General features: G+C 52.0%; 1 protein-coding gene across 1 annotated transcript in view; it reads left to right on the top strand.

Moving 5' to 3' along the window:
• The window catches only part of WDR1 (WD repeat domain 1), a 73,655-nt gene that overhangs the window by 41,143 nt on the left and 16,124 nt on the right, over positions 1–16,388 (top strand). Inside the window, exons 8-9 of the mRNA XM_075346891.1 lie at positions 843–1,076; positions 1,176–1,265. Coding sequence (XP_075203006.1) covers positions 843–1,076; positions 1,176–1,265 — 324 coding nt within the window. The remainder of the gene's footprint in view (positions 1–842; positions 1,077–1,175; positions 1,266–16,388) is intronic.

The following is a 16,388-nucleotide window of genomic DNA, read 5'->3' as shown; positions in this document are numbered from 1 at the left end:
AAGGTGCACCTTCCTAGAATGCAGCCCAGGAGCTGCAGAAGGTGATACTTTTGGTTTAATAGGGAAAAAACTGGTGACAGGTTCCCTTTAAGAAAAATGGCGCCCGAAGGTGTCACGTGAGCAGATGATATCTCTGCTTATAATGGAGCTAATAGCTCAATCATTGCACACGCCGACTCTGGGTGCCATTTCTTTGAAGCCCGCACCACCGACAGTTTCTAGGACTGCATTTGAGACGCCCACCGCACCCCACCCAGCAGCATCTTCCTGCTCTGAACCTGCCTCCCCTATCCCCGTTAAGACACTGCCGGATTATAAGACTGACCCCATGTTTTGTTTTTTTTTGGGGGGGGGGGGGGGGGTTCTAAATTTGGGATGCACAATTTAAACTAAAAAATGTGGTAAATTACATTAAAGGTATATTCCAGCTCCTTCTGCATCCAAAGGGGAGTGTGGCCAGTAATGCTGCATCCACTGTTGCCGGCTTCGTCACGTGCACTGGAGCTGGTGCTCTGGAGTTCGCACACACGTGGATGGTAACTGCATCATGTCACCGGCCCCATTTTTTCATGATTGGGGAAAATAAAGATTGGGCTGCTGTGTTTGAACATGCCCAATTCTTTTTGTTTTCGGGGCAGTTGTGTGGCTCCAGCTCCCTGTTGAGCACAGGTTTGGGAGGTCACAAGATTCTGTTCTGTAGTTTATATTAATGTTGGGGTGCAGACATCAATGCATTGCAAAAGTGTGAACTGCCCCCCAGATTCAATGTGGGCTCATTTTGTCCTCTTCCGGTGTTTCTGCAGACGTCATTCTCTAATTTCCACCTCTTTGTGTTACTACAGATTAGCTGGAGCGCTGACGGCACCCAACTCCTTTCCGCATCTGGGGACAAAACCTCTAAAATATGGGATGTTGCGGCTTCTAAAGCAGTCACCACGTTCCACCTGGGGAGCGATATGCTGGATCAGCAGCTGGGATGCTTGTGGCAGAAGGACAACCTGCTGTCTGTGTCTCTGTCCGGCTACATCAACTACCTGGACAAGAATAACCCGGACAGACCCATCCGTGTGGTGAAGGTATGGTGGGCACCGTATTCACTTTCTCTATATGGACAGTGATGTATACCGGCTTTAGGGTTAGGGACTGGTAAGGAATATCTTTGTTTTTCATTTCAGGGACACAACAAGTCAATCCAGTGCATGACTGTCCACAAAAATGATGGCCGCTCTACAATTTACACCGGCAGCCATGATGGACATATCAATATCCTTTCTATGAAAATCCCTAGGCTATTCCACAAATGTACAGTAGATGAGTCTCGCCAACGGACGCTGTTGAGTGCTGATATATATGGAGAGGTCGTTGACTTCCATGGGATGGCGGCGCTCATCAGGGTCGTTTTCAAAGAATAAACCATATTTTTTTATTTATAAGACGTCTTTTTCCTCCCCAAAATTTGGAATGAAAGTGAGGGGTGTGTCTTATAATCTGAATGTAGCTTACTGGGGTGGTGCAGAGAGGTTGCAAGAGGCCGGGGCAATGCTGAGGCGGCTGTCTAGGGGCTGTGCAGTGTCTGCAGTCGCTGTGCGGGGTCACCGGCGTCTGCGCAGGGTGTTCGGCTGCTGTGCAGGGTCTCCTGAGGCAGGGACATCCTGAAAATGTCAGCGGTGCAGGCTTCAAACAATGGTGTGCAGAGTCAGCATGTGCGCAGATGAAGCTCTGGGTTCAAGATCTCATCTGAGCAAGCACTGCTTCCGGCGCATTGATCTCCCAGCAACGGATTTAAGGAAAATAGCGCCTGGAATTGTTGCTTGCGCAGATGAGATCTCAGCTTGTCATTGAGCCAAGAGCTCAATCTGTGCACATGTGGACTCTGGGTGCCATTCCTACAAAGCCCGCACCGCCGACAGTTTCTGGAAGATGCCTACTGCACAGCACTAGGACGCCTGACGGCCACACCGCCCACAGCATAGCTGTGCTCCACCACTGCCCCTGCCTCCTGTGACCCTGTTCCACCACCGCTTCCATTCCCCTTTCCCCCGGTAAAGCATCACCGGATAGGAAGACAGATTCCCCCCTACCTTTTTTAATATCTATCTATCTTCTTCTTTCTCTAAATTTGGTGTGCATCCTTATAATCCGGTGCGTCTTACAAACCAAAATACGATAATTGTTCGGGTAGGTCTTGGGATGGTGTTGTAGTCTCCATATTCAAATTCAAATATGCTTTATTGGCAGGACCAAAATACAATTAGTATTGCCAAAGCAAGAGAAATACAGTAAGTGTGGGGGGAAGGGGGTCAGGGTTATGGGGAGTTAGGGGCACAATTTGGGCTCATCCAAATATCCAGAGAATGAAGGGACTGAGTTCCATTGTATTTCATCGGGTACGGTGGTGGCGCTTTATTCATTCTTAGGGTACGTTTCCACTTTCGTATGACTTGTGCGAGTCTCACATCGGCATCCCCCGCCACAGCGCGCACACTTCTGACAGGAGCGGGTCGGCTGCATGTATTTCCATGCTTATATCTGGAGAGTGTGCGGCTGTGCCGGGTGATACCGATGCGAGACTCGCGCGAGTCATACTTAAGCGGAGCTCCGGCCTAAGGATCAGTAATGGTCCTGGCAGGATGAGGAGGAGAGATGGCTCTCAAAATCAGTTGGTGAGGTTTTCTTTTTATGCTGGGACGTGGAGGGAGTACTAATTCTCAGGGGTGTCACCCTCGGCCTGATGGACTCTACACTGAGGGGGCGAGAGCCCCAAAACAGACGTCTACAGGAGTTTCTGGCTTATAATTTATCCCTGATCATGCTGTAAGGCTCAGCAAAAACTTAGACAATAACATTTTAGGGTTGTGTCTTCTCCTAGATGGGAGTTTCAGCATTTTAATTTGACCCCTTACCAATGTGGTCAATTTCAGTTTTTGCGCCTTCATTTTTTCCTCCCAGAGCTGTAACTTTTTTTTGCTTTTTCCTGTCCAAGTAGATGTATGAGGGCTCGTTTGTCACCTACTTTTCAATGACACCGTTCATTATACCGCATAATGTACTGGTGAATGGGGAAAAAATGTCTGCTGTGAAATTGTGCAAAAAAAAACCCCTTAAAACTTTCTGTCCCCCCCCCCCCCCCCCAACCTCCCTTGGAACTCTGATTGTTTTTTTTTTTTTTTTTTTGGAATTGCTTCTAAGCCATAAGTTTGTGCTAACAATGAACTTGCAGTATGATGGCAAAACCAAACGTTCAGTTTTGTTTTTTTTGTTTCTGTTTATGGTGTATACGTATTGGGTTGATTTATGTATTTTGATCACTTGTACTATCTAGCAATACCACAGTATATTGTAAAAATCGGTCTCCTTTGAAGCCCGGCCAACGGCATATTTCAAGGGACCTCTGTGATGACAAGTTTTGAGGTCTTCAGCTGCCCCTGGCTGTCATGGCAAACTATCAGCACCTGTGATCATGTCATGGATGCTCCTATGGGCACACGGAATGATGCACCCTTATTCCAGTGCTAATGCCGCTGTCCGTTTTTACAGCGGAATTTAACAGGTTAACAATTGTGTGTTGGACTCTGATCCACCCATGACTATTACAGGCAGGTCCTGGCTGTCACACACGGCCATTACCTACAGATTATAGTGTGGACTCACCCCCCTGAGCCAGCTCTATACACCCACTTTCAGCTTGTATTGTACATGTTCAGCAAATGTTGCTAAGGGGTTAATAATGTTCCCATTCTTAGTCATCTCCAAAATTGTTGCAGTAAATCCCGCTGTGATCCAGGTTTTCCTTCCATTTGTTTATTTTAACTCTTGATAGAAAGCCTTGTCATCTGTACGATCGGTCTGCGTGGATCTAACTTTTAAAGGGAACCTGTCACCACTTTTTTGGCCTATAAGCTGCGGCCACCACCACCGGGCTCTTAGGCCATGTGCGCACTTTGCGTTTTCACCTGTGTTTCCGCAGCGTTTTCATGCAAAAAGGCATGCGTTTTGATTTTCCATAATAGTCTATGGCAAATGACGATTTCCTGTCCGCACTTAGCGTTTCCAAACGCTACGTTTAATTTGCATAATTTGTGGCAAAAACTCAGCGTTCAAAGAAGCAGCCTGTCAATTGTTTGCCATTTCTGCAGCGTTTTGATAACATTGAAGTCAATGAGTTTTGAAAAAGCAACAACCTTCAAAATTCCTGCGTTTTACCTGCTTTTTAGGTGCAGAAACAAGGTGTTTTGGACTAAATAAACGCATGCTTTTCTGACATCAATATAATGGAAAAATATGTCCCTTTACACACACACATAGTCCGACAATTAAATTAATGAAAAATATTAATTTATTGTTATTTTAGCGTTAAATAGTATAAAACCACTATAATTATATGAAATATAACTATTTTCTTTGTCGCTCCATTGGGAGACCCAGACAATTGGGTGTATAGCTTCTGCCTCTGGAGGCCACACAAAGTATTACACTTTTAAAAAAGTGTAACCCCTCCCCTCTGCCTATACACCCTCCCGTGGACCACGGGCTCCTCAGTTTTATGCTTTGTGTGGAAGGAGGCACACATCCACTCATGCATTCTCATACGTAGTTATGACGGATGGAAGAAAAGAGGACCCCGATGGGGTCCCCGACATGTTCCCTTCTCACCCCACTATGTCGGCAGTGTTGTTAAGGTTGAGGTACCCATTCGGGTACGGAGGCTGGAGCCACATGCCGTCTCCTTCACCATCCCTTATGCGGCTCTGGGAGAAGTGGGATCCTAAGCGGTCATCCATGTGCTGGGACCGTGCTCCATCCGCAGCCCCTGGTGGAACCTGCCGGACCGGAGCTTCTTCACCCCCAGGGACCGGGCCCTGCAACTTGAAGGTACTCTGTGTCCCCATGTGGGGACTGTACAGGGAGGGAGGTCGCACCTTCTCCCCGGAAGCCGCGGTAGTTCCGTCCGTTGTTTTTTCGGCGGACTTCCGCGCCGACCGTGCCTGCTTGTCGGGCGCGGCCTTAAATTTAGTCCCCGGCTTCGCCGCGGCCTAGTCGTGAAAAATCCCGCCCCCGAGCCTGCCTGTCAGGGGTAAGGGCGGGATTACCGACATGACGTCTGCTTTGAGGGCTGGAGCATCTTTGCATGTCTCCCCCCCCCTCATTGACCACTTTGGGGACTCCAGATTCCCGCTCTTTGCTAGCGCCGCCCTCGGCTCCACACCCCTTCCTGAGAGCTCTGGCGGCCATTTTTAGCATTCTGCCGGTGGATGCTACTCAGCGGCAAAGCTCTGCAGCTCCGGGGGATCCACGACAGGGAATCTGGAGGACACACTCCGCTCGTTAGCGGTTGGTAAGCCACACCGGTCACCCGGTGTTGGTCCCCCTAGGGTGCCGGGATGGATGGATGGAGATAGATATATATATATATATATATATATATATATATATATATATATATATATATATATATATATATATATATATATATATATATATATATATATATATATATATATATATATATATTAAATATATATATATTAAATAAATATATATATATATATATATATATATATATATATATATATTAAATATATATATATTAAATAAATATATATATATATATATATATATTTAATATATATATATACATCTCTATATCTGTTCGGAAAGGCTGTATACCCTTTTCCCATATACCCTCAGTGGTCACTCTCCTAAGAGACAACAGCATGTCGTCCACAAGGAGCAAAGCTACTGAGGCACAGATTTTTTTCGCGGCCTGTACCTCTTGTGGGGCTATGTTGCCTGCGGGATCCACCTACCCTCACTGTGATCAATGTTCGACTCCTGCCACGCTTGCTCAGCCGGAGCCTCTGGCACTTGTGGACCCCTCGGCTCATGTAGATCCCCCTGCTCCCCCCTGAGCAGTCTGCAGGGACAGAGTCACCGTCGTTGGCCTCTTTCGCTGAGAAACTCTCCCAGTCACTTTCTCAATCCATTGCACAGTCTATGGACAAATGGTCATCTAAGCTCCTTGAGGCATTGCAGTCCAGACCGGGCCCTTCACAGGCCCCGGCCCCTGTTAGTCTCCTCCAGGCCCTTCTCGGTCCGCGCCGCAGCGCGCTCCCAGGATAGCCCCTAGGTCCCAGGCGGAGGACTCCTGCCCAGATCGCAGCCCCAGGCCGGCTAAGCGGCCTCGCTGGGACTCTTCCCCGGCCTCCTCACGCTGCTCTGGATCCCAGCTTGAGGACTCTCAAGAAGATGAGGCGGACGTAGGAGCTCAGGGCTCTGACCCTGACTTCACCCTTAACCTTGATGCCCCTGAGGGGGACGCCTTAGTAAATGATCTTATCTCGTCCATCAACCAGGTGTTGGATCTCTCACCCCCACCTCCTCCTGCAGAGGAGCCGGCTTCTCAGCAGGAGAAACACCAATTTCGATTCCCCAAACGTACGCGCAATAAGTTTTTTTTGATCACTCTAACTTCAGGGACGCTGTCCAGAAGCCCAGAGCGGTCCCGGACAAGCGCTTTGCTAAACAGCACACTGACACGCGTTATCCCTTTCCACCTGAAGTCGTTAAGGGCTGGGCGCACTCTCCCAAGGTGGATCCTCCAGTCTCTAGATTGGCTGCTAGGTCCGTTGTGTCTGTTGCCGATGGCTCATCCCTGAAGGATGCCACTGACAGACAGAGCTCTTGGTGAAGTCTATTTATGAGGCCACGGGCGCGTCTTTCGCCCCGGCCTTTGCGGCAGTGTGGGCTCTCCAAGCAATCTCGGCATGTCTGACTGAGATTAATGCCGTCACGCGGAATTCTGCTCCGCATGTTTCTTCCTTGACCTCTCAGGCATCAGCATTTTCGTCCTACGCCATGAACGCCGTCCTGGACTCCGCTAGCCATACGGCTGTGGCATCCGCTAACTCCGTGGCAGTCCGCAGGGCCATGTGGCTGCGCGAATGGAAAGCAGACTCTGCTTCCAAAAGGTTCTTAACTGGTTTGCCTTTTTCTGGCGACCGTTTGTTTGGCGAACGGTTGGATGAGATTATTAAGGAATCCTCGGGAAAGGACTCCTCCTTACCCCAGTCCAAACCTAAGAGACCTCAGCAGAGGAAAATCCAATCGAGGTTTCGGTCCTTTCGTCCCTCCGCCAAGACCCAATCCTCTTCGTCCAACCGGCCGGCGAAAGGCCAGAGGAACTCCTATGTGTGGCGGTCCAAGTCACGCCCCCAAAAGGCCGCGGGAGGCACTGCCTCCACATGACTCTCGGCCTCATTTAGCCACATCCTCGGTCGGTGGCAGGCTCTCCCGCTTTGGCGACGCCTGGTGGCCACACGTTCAAGACCGATGGGTGAGAGACATTCTGTCTCATGGTTACAGGATAGAGTTCAGCTCTCGACCTACGGCTCGTTTCTTCAGAACCTCCCCACCCCCCGCACAGGCCGACGCACTTTCTTTGTCGCTCCATTGGGAGACCCAGACAATTGGGTGTATAGCTTCTGCCTCCGGAGGCCACACAAAGTATTACACTTTAAAAAGTGTAACCCCTCCCCTCTGCCTATACACCCTCCCGTGCATCACGGGCTCCTCAGTTTTTATGCTTTGTGCGAAGGAGGCACACATGCACGCATAGCTCCACAATTTAGTCAGCAGCAGCTGCTGACTATATCGGATGGAAGAAAAGTGGGCCCATATAGGGCCCCCGGCATGCTCCCTTCTCACCCCACTCTGGTCGGCGGTGCTGTTAAGGTTGAGGTACCCATTGCGGGTACATAGGCAGGAGCCAACATGCTGTTTTCCTTCCCCATCCCTGCAGGGCTCTGGGTGAAGTGGGATCCATAATCGGTCTCCAGACACTGGGACCGTGCTCCCTCCGCAGCCCCTGGGGAATCTGCTGGACAGGAGCTGGGTATTGTCAGGGACATGGCCCTGCTACTGTGAGGTACTCTGTGTCCCCTTGGGGACGGCGCATGGAGCGCTTGTGTCATACACGCTGCAGCACTGCTGGGCGTGTTAGTGCGCCGGGACTACCGCGCTGACCGCACTTGTTTGCCGGCCGCGCTTATAACTCTAGTCCCCGGCTTCTGCGGCCTAGTACCGCATATTCCCGCCCCCGGGCCTGCCAGTCAGGGGAAGGGAAGGACGCTGCACTGGAAGATTCCCGCACTTTCTTGGGCAAGGTGCTCTATGTCCCCGTTGGGACGGCGCATAAAGCACCTTGAGCCCAGACGCTGCAGCGACTGCGGCGTGCGTATGGGTCCGGGACTACCGCGCCGACCGTGCACTGCCGGCCGGCCGCGATTTTAACTTTAGTCCCCGGATTTTGCGGCCTAGTATGGGATTCTCCTGCCCCCAGGCCTGCCAGTCAGGGAAAAGGGCGGGACGGTCGGTATGACGCCGACAGTGAGGGCTGGAGTACACTGAGCTGTCCTCCACCCCCCCTCACTACTCACGCTGGGGCACCAGATTCCCGCACTTTTTGTGACTACGCCCACGCCTCCCTCCTCCTCAGAGAACGCCGTCAGCCATGTTTTCAGCAACTTCTGGCTGCAGCTGAGGGAGACCCGGGGCAGTGAATCTGGTGGCCACAAGTTACATCCGCAGCCCCTGGGGGGATCTGCCGGACAGGAGACGGAGTATCGTCAGGGACATGGCCCTGCATCTACAGGTACTCTATGTCCCCGTTGGGACGGTGCATGAAACACCTTGGCCTCAGACGCAGCTGCGACTGCGGTGTGGATTTTTTGTCTGGGACTACCGCGCCGACCGTGCCTGTTTGCCGGCCGCGGTTTTTACTTTAGTCCCCGGCTTTTGCGGCCTAGTATGGGATTCTCCTGCCCCCAGGCCTGCCAGTCAGGGAGAAGGGCGGGACGGTCGGTATGATGCCGACAGTGAGGGCTGGAGCACACCTCGCTGTCCTCCGCCCCCCCTCACTGATCACTATAGGCCACCAGATTCCCGCACTTTTGTGACTAGAGGGACAGAGCCCGGCATCATAACGTACTCGGTGTCCCCTGAGGGACGGTGCATGCAGCATCTGTGTTACAAACGCCGCAGCGGTTGCTGACTGGTTTGTGAGACTGGGACTACCGCGCCGTCCGCGCCATGTTTGCCGGCCGCGTTTTTAAATTTAGTCCCTGGCTCTTACGGCCTAGTGCCATATACTCCCGTTCTCGGGCCTGCCAGTCAGGGGTAACGACGGGACGGCCGACTGGACGTCGGCAGGGAGGGCTGGAGCATACGTTGGTATCCTCCTTCCCCCTCAATGAGCACTGGGGGGCACCAGTTTTTCTGCTGTCCCCCCCCCTTGGTGCCGCAGTGTATAATATATATATATATATATATATATATATGTATGTATGTATGTATGTATGTATGTATATATGTATATATATATGTATATATATTATATGTATATATTATTTGTATATATGTATTATATGTATTATATGTATATATGTATATGTGTGTGTTTATTTATATGGTATATGATCTCACTGTTCGGCAGCATTATTTGTTTTTGGCTGTATACCCTCACTGATTACTCTGCGGACGACATGCTGTTGTCTGCTCTTAAAGAGTAAGGGTGCCAAGGCACTGGCTTATTTTACAACCGGTACCTCTTGTGCGGCTATATTACAGGCACTGCACAGATGACAGCAACAGAGTTTGCATGATGAAATCAGCAAATCTCTGAATAGCTTTCACATCACAGGACTCAGTCTATGGACAGGGGGTCTGCTAAGATACTGGAAGCCTTGCAGTCAGACCGATTCCACAGGGCCAGGGAGCTGTGAGTTCATCGCTCCCGGGTCCCTCTGAGTCGGTACAACATCCTGGGGTAACACCCAGATTCCACGGTGAGAACTCCGTCACGGACCGCGGCCTATGATAGGCTAAGCTGGCCCGCTGGGAACCTTCCCCGACTTCATCATGAGTGCGTGTTTCGATCACTCTAACTCCAGAGGGGCCGTCCAGTAGCACAGAACTTGACGGACAAGCGCTTACTAAGCGCCTTATTGACACGCGTTACCCTTTTCCCCCCTGACGTGCTTAAGGGTTGGGCTCAGTGTCACAGGGTGGATCCTCCAGTCTCTAGGCTGGCGGCTAGATCCGTAGTATTAGGGGCAGATGTCCATCTCTCACGAATGCCACTGACAGGCAAATAACGCTTATGATGAAATCCATCTATGAAGCCATAGTCGCATCTTTTGCTCCAGCCTTCGCAGCCGCGAGGGCACTCCAAGCTATCTCAGCTTCTCCGGCTGAGATTATTGCGGTTGCACATAACTCTGCCACGCAGGTTGTGTTCTTCACTTCTCAGGCGTAGGTTTTTTCGTTCTACGCCATGAACGCCGTTCCTGGACTCTGCGAGCCGTACAGCGGTTGTATCCACCAATTCAGTGGCAGTCTGCAGGGCCATGTGGCTACGTGAATGGAAGGCAGGCTCTGCTTCCAAGAAGTTCTTAACCGGTTTGCCATTTTCTGGCGACCGTTTGTTTGGCGAGCAATTGGATGAAGTTACTAGACAGTCTCGTCCTTGCCGCAGTCCAAGACCGATGGGTGAGAGACATTCTGTCTCACGGTTACAGGATACAGCTCTCCTCTCGTCCTCCGACTCTTTTCTTCAGAACATCTCCGCCCCCCGAGTGAGCCGATGCACGGTGAACACTCTGAAGCCTCGATGTCACAAGGAGACTTCCTACCATCACTTGACATCAAGGATGCTTATCTCCATGTGCCGATCGCATCCGAGCTTCAAAGCTTTCTGCGTTTCGCCATCAGGGATGAACACCTTCAGTTCGTGGCACTGCCATTCGGCCTGGCGACAGCCCCACGGGTCTTCACCAAGGTCATGGCAGCAGTGGTGGCGGTCCTACAGGGCCACTCGGTGATCACTTACCTAGACGATCCTCTAGTCAAGACACCCTCCTGGGTGGCATGTCAACACAACCTGACCATTGCTCTGGAGACTCTCCAGGGGTTCGGGTAGATCATCAAAATTCCAGGGTCAAAATTGACACCGACCCAATCACTGACTTATCTCGGGATGGAGTTTTATACTCTCTCAGCGATAGTGAAGCTTCCGCTGCATAGTCAGCGTTCACTACAGACAGACGGGCCCAGTCACCCCTTGAGGCGCCTCATGCACTGTCCCAGGAAGATGGTGACAGCAAGGGAGGCAGTTCCCTTGCGCAGTTTCGTCTGCATCCGATTCAATCGGACACCGCAAATGGGACAGGAGGTCGACGTCCCTAGACAAGAACGTCTCTCTTTCCCTTGCAGCAAAACCTCTCTTCAGTGGTGTCTTCTTTCCACTTCCTGGGCGAAGGAAAGATCCTTCCGGCCCCCAGCCGGGGCTGGGGTCACGACGGACGCGAGTCTGTCAGGGTGGGGAGCGGTCTTCCTCCACCACTCGGCTCAGGGAACCTGGACTCCGACAGAGTCCTCCCCTCGGTTAAATGTTCTGGAGATGAGGGCAGTGGATTTAGCCCTAAAGGTGTTCCAGCGGTAGCTGGATGGCAGGCAGATCCGAATTCAGTCGGACAACGCCAAGGCAGTTGCGTACATCAACCACCAGGGCGGCACACGCAGTCGTCAAGCCTTCCGAGCAGTTCGGCAGTTTCGGCTGTGGGCGGAAGCCACAGCCTCCAACATCTCCGCAGTTCACATCCCGGGCGTAGAAAACTGGGAAGCAGATTTTTCTCAGTCGCCAGGGCATGGACACAGGGGAATGGTCTTCACCCGCACGTGTTTCTAGAGATCTGTTGCCGTTGGGGAACGCCGGACGTCGATCTAATGGCGTCTCAGCACTACAACAAAGTCCCGGCATTCATCGCTCGGTCCAAGGATCACAGAGCTCTGGCGGCAGACGCGCTAGTTCACGACTGGTCGCAGTTTCGACTGCCTTATGTATTTCCTCCTCTGGCACTACTGCCCAGAGTGTTACGCAAGATAAGGTCAGACTGTCGCCGCGCCATCCTCGTTGCTCCAGACTGGCCGAGGTGATCGTGGTACCCGGATCTGTGGCACCTCACGGTGGGTCAACCGTGGGCACTCCCAGACCGACCAGACTTGCTGCCTCAAGGGCCATATTTCCTTCGGAATTCTACGGCTCTAATCCTCACTGTGTGGTGGCTCCTAGCGTCATCAGGGATATCTCCAGATGTCATTGCCACCATGAGACAGGCCAGGAAACCAACGTCCGCCAAGATCTATCACAGGACTTGGAGGATCTTCTTATCCTGGTGCTCTGATCAGGGTTTTACTCCCTGGCCGTTTGCCTTGCCCACTTTCTTTCGCAAAGGGTGGCCTTCCTAGTGGCAGTCACATCACTCAGAAGAGTATCTCAGCTGGCAGAGCTGTCATGCAAAGCCACCTTCCTGGTGTTTCACCAGGATAGGGTGGTTCTACGTCCGGTCCCGGCCTTTCTCACTAAGGTATCCCCGTTTCGTCTTACCCTCTTTGGGTCCGCATCCAGTTCACCAATGTGAAAAGGATTTGCGTTTATTAGATCTGGTAAGAGCACTCCGGCTCTACATTTCTCGCACGGCGCCCCTGCGCCGGTCTGATGCGCTCTTGTCCTCATCGCGGACCAGAGTAAGGGATTTCAGGTTTTCAAGTCAACCTTGGCTCGGTGAATCAAGGAACCGATTCTTGAAGCATACCGTTCTTTTGGGCTTCCGATTCCTGCAGGGCTGAAGGCCCATTCTACCAGAGCCGTCGGTGTCCTGAGCATTGCGACACCAGACTACGGCTCGGCAGGTGTGTCAGGCGGCTACCTGGTCGAGTCTGCACACTTTCACGAAACACTATCAGGTGCATGCCGATGATTCGGCAGATGCCAGCCTAGGTAGGCGAGTCCTTCAGGCGGCAGTTGCCCACCTGTAAGAGGGGGCCGTTTTTCGGCTCTTTTTATCGAGGAATTCTTTTACCCACCCAGGGATTGCTTTTGGACATCCCAATTGTCTGGGTCTCCCAATGGAGCGACAAAGAAGAAGGGAATTTTGTTTACTTACCGTAAATTCCTTTTCTTCTAGCTCCTATTGGGAGACCCAGCACCCGCCCCTGTTCCCTTCGGGCTGTTGTTCTTTTGTGTACACATGTTGTTCATGTTGAATTGTTCTTTTGGTCCATGGTTTCAGTTCTCCGAACATCCTTCGGATTGAATTTACCTTAGGCCAATTTATAAGTTTCCTCCTTCCTGCTTTTGCACCAAAACTGAGGAGCCCGTGATGCACGGGAGGGTGTATAGGCAGAGGGGAGGGGTTACACTTTTTAAAGTGTAATACTTTGTGTGGCCTCCGGAGGCAGAAGCTATACACCCAATTGTCTGGGTCTCCCAATAGGAGCTAGAAGAAAAGGAATTTACGGTAAGTAAACAAAATTCCCTTCTTTTCAGGCAGTGGACGCTCTAAAGATAGGAGTTGTGATTCCTGTTCCCTTCAGGAACGTGGTCGCGGATTTTACTCCAACTTGTTCGTGGTGCCAAAAAAGGACGGGTCATTCCGTCCCGTTCTGGACCTCAAGCTGCTCAACAGACATGTGAGAACCAGACGGTTTCGGATGGAATCTCTCCGCTTGGTCATCGCCTCGATGTCACAAGGAGACTTCCTAGCATCGATCGACATCAAAGATGCTTATCTCCATGTGCCGATCGCACCCGAACATCGTTTCCTGCGTTTCTCCATCGGGGACGAACACCTCCAGTTCGTGGCATTGCCTTTCGGCCTTGCAACAGCCCCACGGGTTTTCACCAAAGTCATGGCATCCGTCGTGGCGGTCCTGCACTCTCAGGGCCACTCGGTGATCCCTTACTTGGACGATCTCCTAGTCAGGGCCCCTTCTCGGGTGGCGTGTCAACGAAGTCTTACCGTCACTCTGGCGACTCTCCAGAGGTTCGGGTGGATCATCAATTTCCCGAAATCCAAGTTGACGCCGACCCAATCACTGACTTACCTCGGGATGGAGTTTCATACCCAGCCAGCGTTAGTCAAGCTACCGCGGGACAAACAGCTTTCTCTGTAGGCGGGGGTGCAGTCACTTCTTCGGAGTCAGACACACCCGTTAAGGCGCCTCATGCACTTCCTGGGGAAGATGGTGGCAGCTATGGAGGCAGTGCCGTTCGCGCAATTCCATCTACGGCCACTCCAATGGGACATTCTTCGCAAATGGGACAAGAGTTCGGCTTCCCTCGACAAGAACATCTCTTTCCCTCACAACCAAAACATCACTTCAGTGGTGGCTCCTACCCACATCTCTGTCCCGGGGAAAATCCTTCCTACCCCCAACCTGGGCCGTGGTCACCACGGACGCGAGCCTGTCAGGTTGGAGAGCGGTTTTTCTCCACCACAGGGCTCAAGGAACCTGGACTCCAATAGAATCGTCCCTTCAGATCAATATCCTGGAGATAAGGGCAGTATATCTAGCCCTATTGGCTTTCCATCGGTGGCTGGAGGGCAGGCAGATCCGAATCCAGTCGGACAACGCCACTGCCGTCGCCTACATCAACCACCAAGGCGGCACTCGCAGTCGTCAAGCCTTCCAGGAAGTCCCGCGGATTCTGCAGTGGGTGGAAGTCACAGACTCCACCATCTCCGCAGTTCACATCCCGGGCGTAGAAAACTGGGAAGCAGATTTTCTCAGTCGTCAGGGCATGGACGCGGGGGAATGGTCTCTTCACCCAGACGTGTTTCGAGAGATCTGTCGCCGCTGGGGAACGCCGGACGTCTATCTCATGGCGTCACGACACAACAACAAGGTCCCGGCCTTCATGGCACGGTCTCAGGATCACAGAGCTCTGGCAGCGGACGCTTTGGTCTAAGATTGGTCGCAGTTTCGACTGCCATATGTGTTTCCCCCTCTGGCGATGCTGCCCAGGGTACTACGCAAGATCCGGTCCGACTGCCGTCGCGCCATTCTCGTCGCTCCAGACTGGCCGAGACGGTCGTGGTATCCGGATCTGTGGCATCTCACGGTGGGTCAACCGTGGGCACTTCCAGACTGCCCAGACTTGCTGTCACAAGGCCAGTTTTTCCATCTGAATTCTGTGGCCCTCAACCTGACTGTGTGGCCATTGAGTCCTGGCTCCTAGCGTCTTCAGGGTTATCTCAGGATGTAATTGCCACCATGAGACAAGCCAGGAAGCAAACGTCCGCCAAGATCTATCACCGGTCTTGGCAAATCTTCTTATCCTGGTGCTCTGATAACGGTTTTCCTCCATGGCCGTTTGCCTTACCCACATTTCTTTCATTCCTACAATCTGCAATGGACAAGGGTTTGTCCCTCGGCTCTCTCAAGGGCCAAGTGTCGGCGCTCTCCGTGTTTTGTCAAACGCGTCTAGCCAGGCTTCCGCAGGTCCGCACGTTCCTGCAGGGGGTTTGCCACATGGTCCCACCTTACAAACGTCCGTTGGAACCTTGGGATCTTAACAGGGTCCTGACGGCTCTTCAAAAGCTGCCTTTTGAGCCGCTGCGGGATGTCTCTCTCTCCCGTCTTTCTCAGAAGGTGGCCTTCCTGGTGGCAGTCACATCACTTCGGAGAGTGTCTGAGCTTGCAGCGCTGTCATGCAAAGCTCCCTTCCTGGTTTTCCACCAGGATAAGGTGGTTCTGCGTCCTGTCCCGGAATTTCTCCCTAAGGTGGTATCCCCTTTTCATCTAAATCAGGATATCTCCTTGCCTTCCTTTTGCCCTAATCCAATTCACCAGTGTGAAAAGGATTTGCACTCTTTGGATCTAGTGAGAGCACTCCGGTTCTACGTGTCTCGCACGGCGCCCCTGCGCCGTTCAGACGCGCTCTTTGTCCTTGTCGCTGGCCAGCGTAAGGGCTCTCAGGCCTCCAAGTCAACCTTGGCTCGGTGGATCAAGGAACCGATTCTCGAGGCCTACCGTACTTCTGGGCTTCCGCTCCCTTCAGGGTTGAAAGCCCATTCTACCAGAGCCGTAGGTGCGTCCTGGGCATTGCGGCACCGGGCGACGGCTCAGCAGGTGTGTCAGGCAGCTACGTGGTCTAGTCTGCACACTTTGACGAAGCACTATCAAGTGCATACCTATGCTTCGGCAGATGCCAGTCTAGGTAGGCGAGTCCTTCAGGCGGCGGTTGCCCACCTGTAAGAGGGGGCCGTTTTCGGCTCTTTTTATTGAGGTATTGCTTTACCCACCCAGGGACTGCTCTTGGACGTCCCAATTGTCTGGGTCTCCCAATGGAGCGACAAAGAAAAAGGGAATTTTGTTTACTTACCGTAAATTCCTTTTCTAGCTCCTATTGGGAGACCCAGCACCCGCCCCTGTTCCCTTCGAGCTGGTTGTTCTTTTGTGTACACATGTTGTTGATGTTGATTTGTTCTTTTGGTTCATGGTCTTCAGTTCTCCGAACATCCTTCGGATTGAATTTACCCTAGACCAAT

Source organism: Anomaloglossus baeobatrachus, chromosome 1 (assembly GCF_048569485.1).
Source record: "Anomaloglossus baeobatrachus isolate aAnoBae1 chromosome 1, aAnoBae1.hap1, whole genome shotgun sequence".
In the NCBI taxonomy this organism is placed as follows: domain Eukaryota; kingdom Metazoa; phylum Chordata; class Amphibia; order Anura; family Aromobatidae; genus Anomaloglossus; species Anomaloglossus baeobatrachus.
Note: the sequence above shows the minus strand (reverse complement) of the source record. Positions and strands in the feature narration are given on the sequence as shown.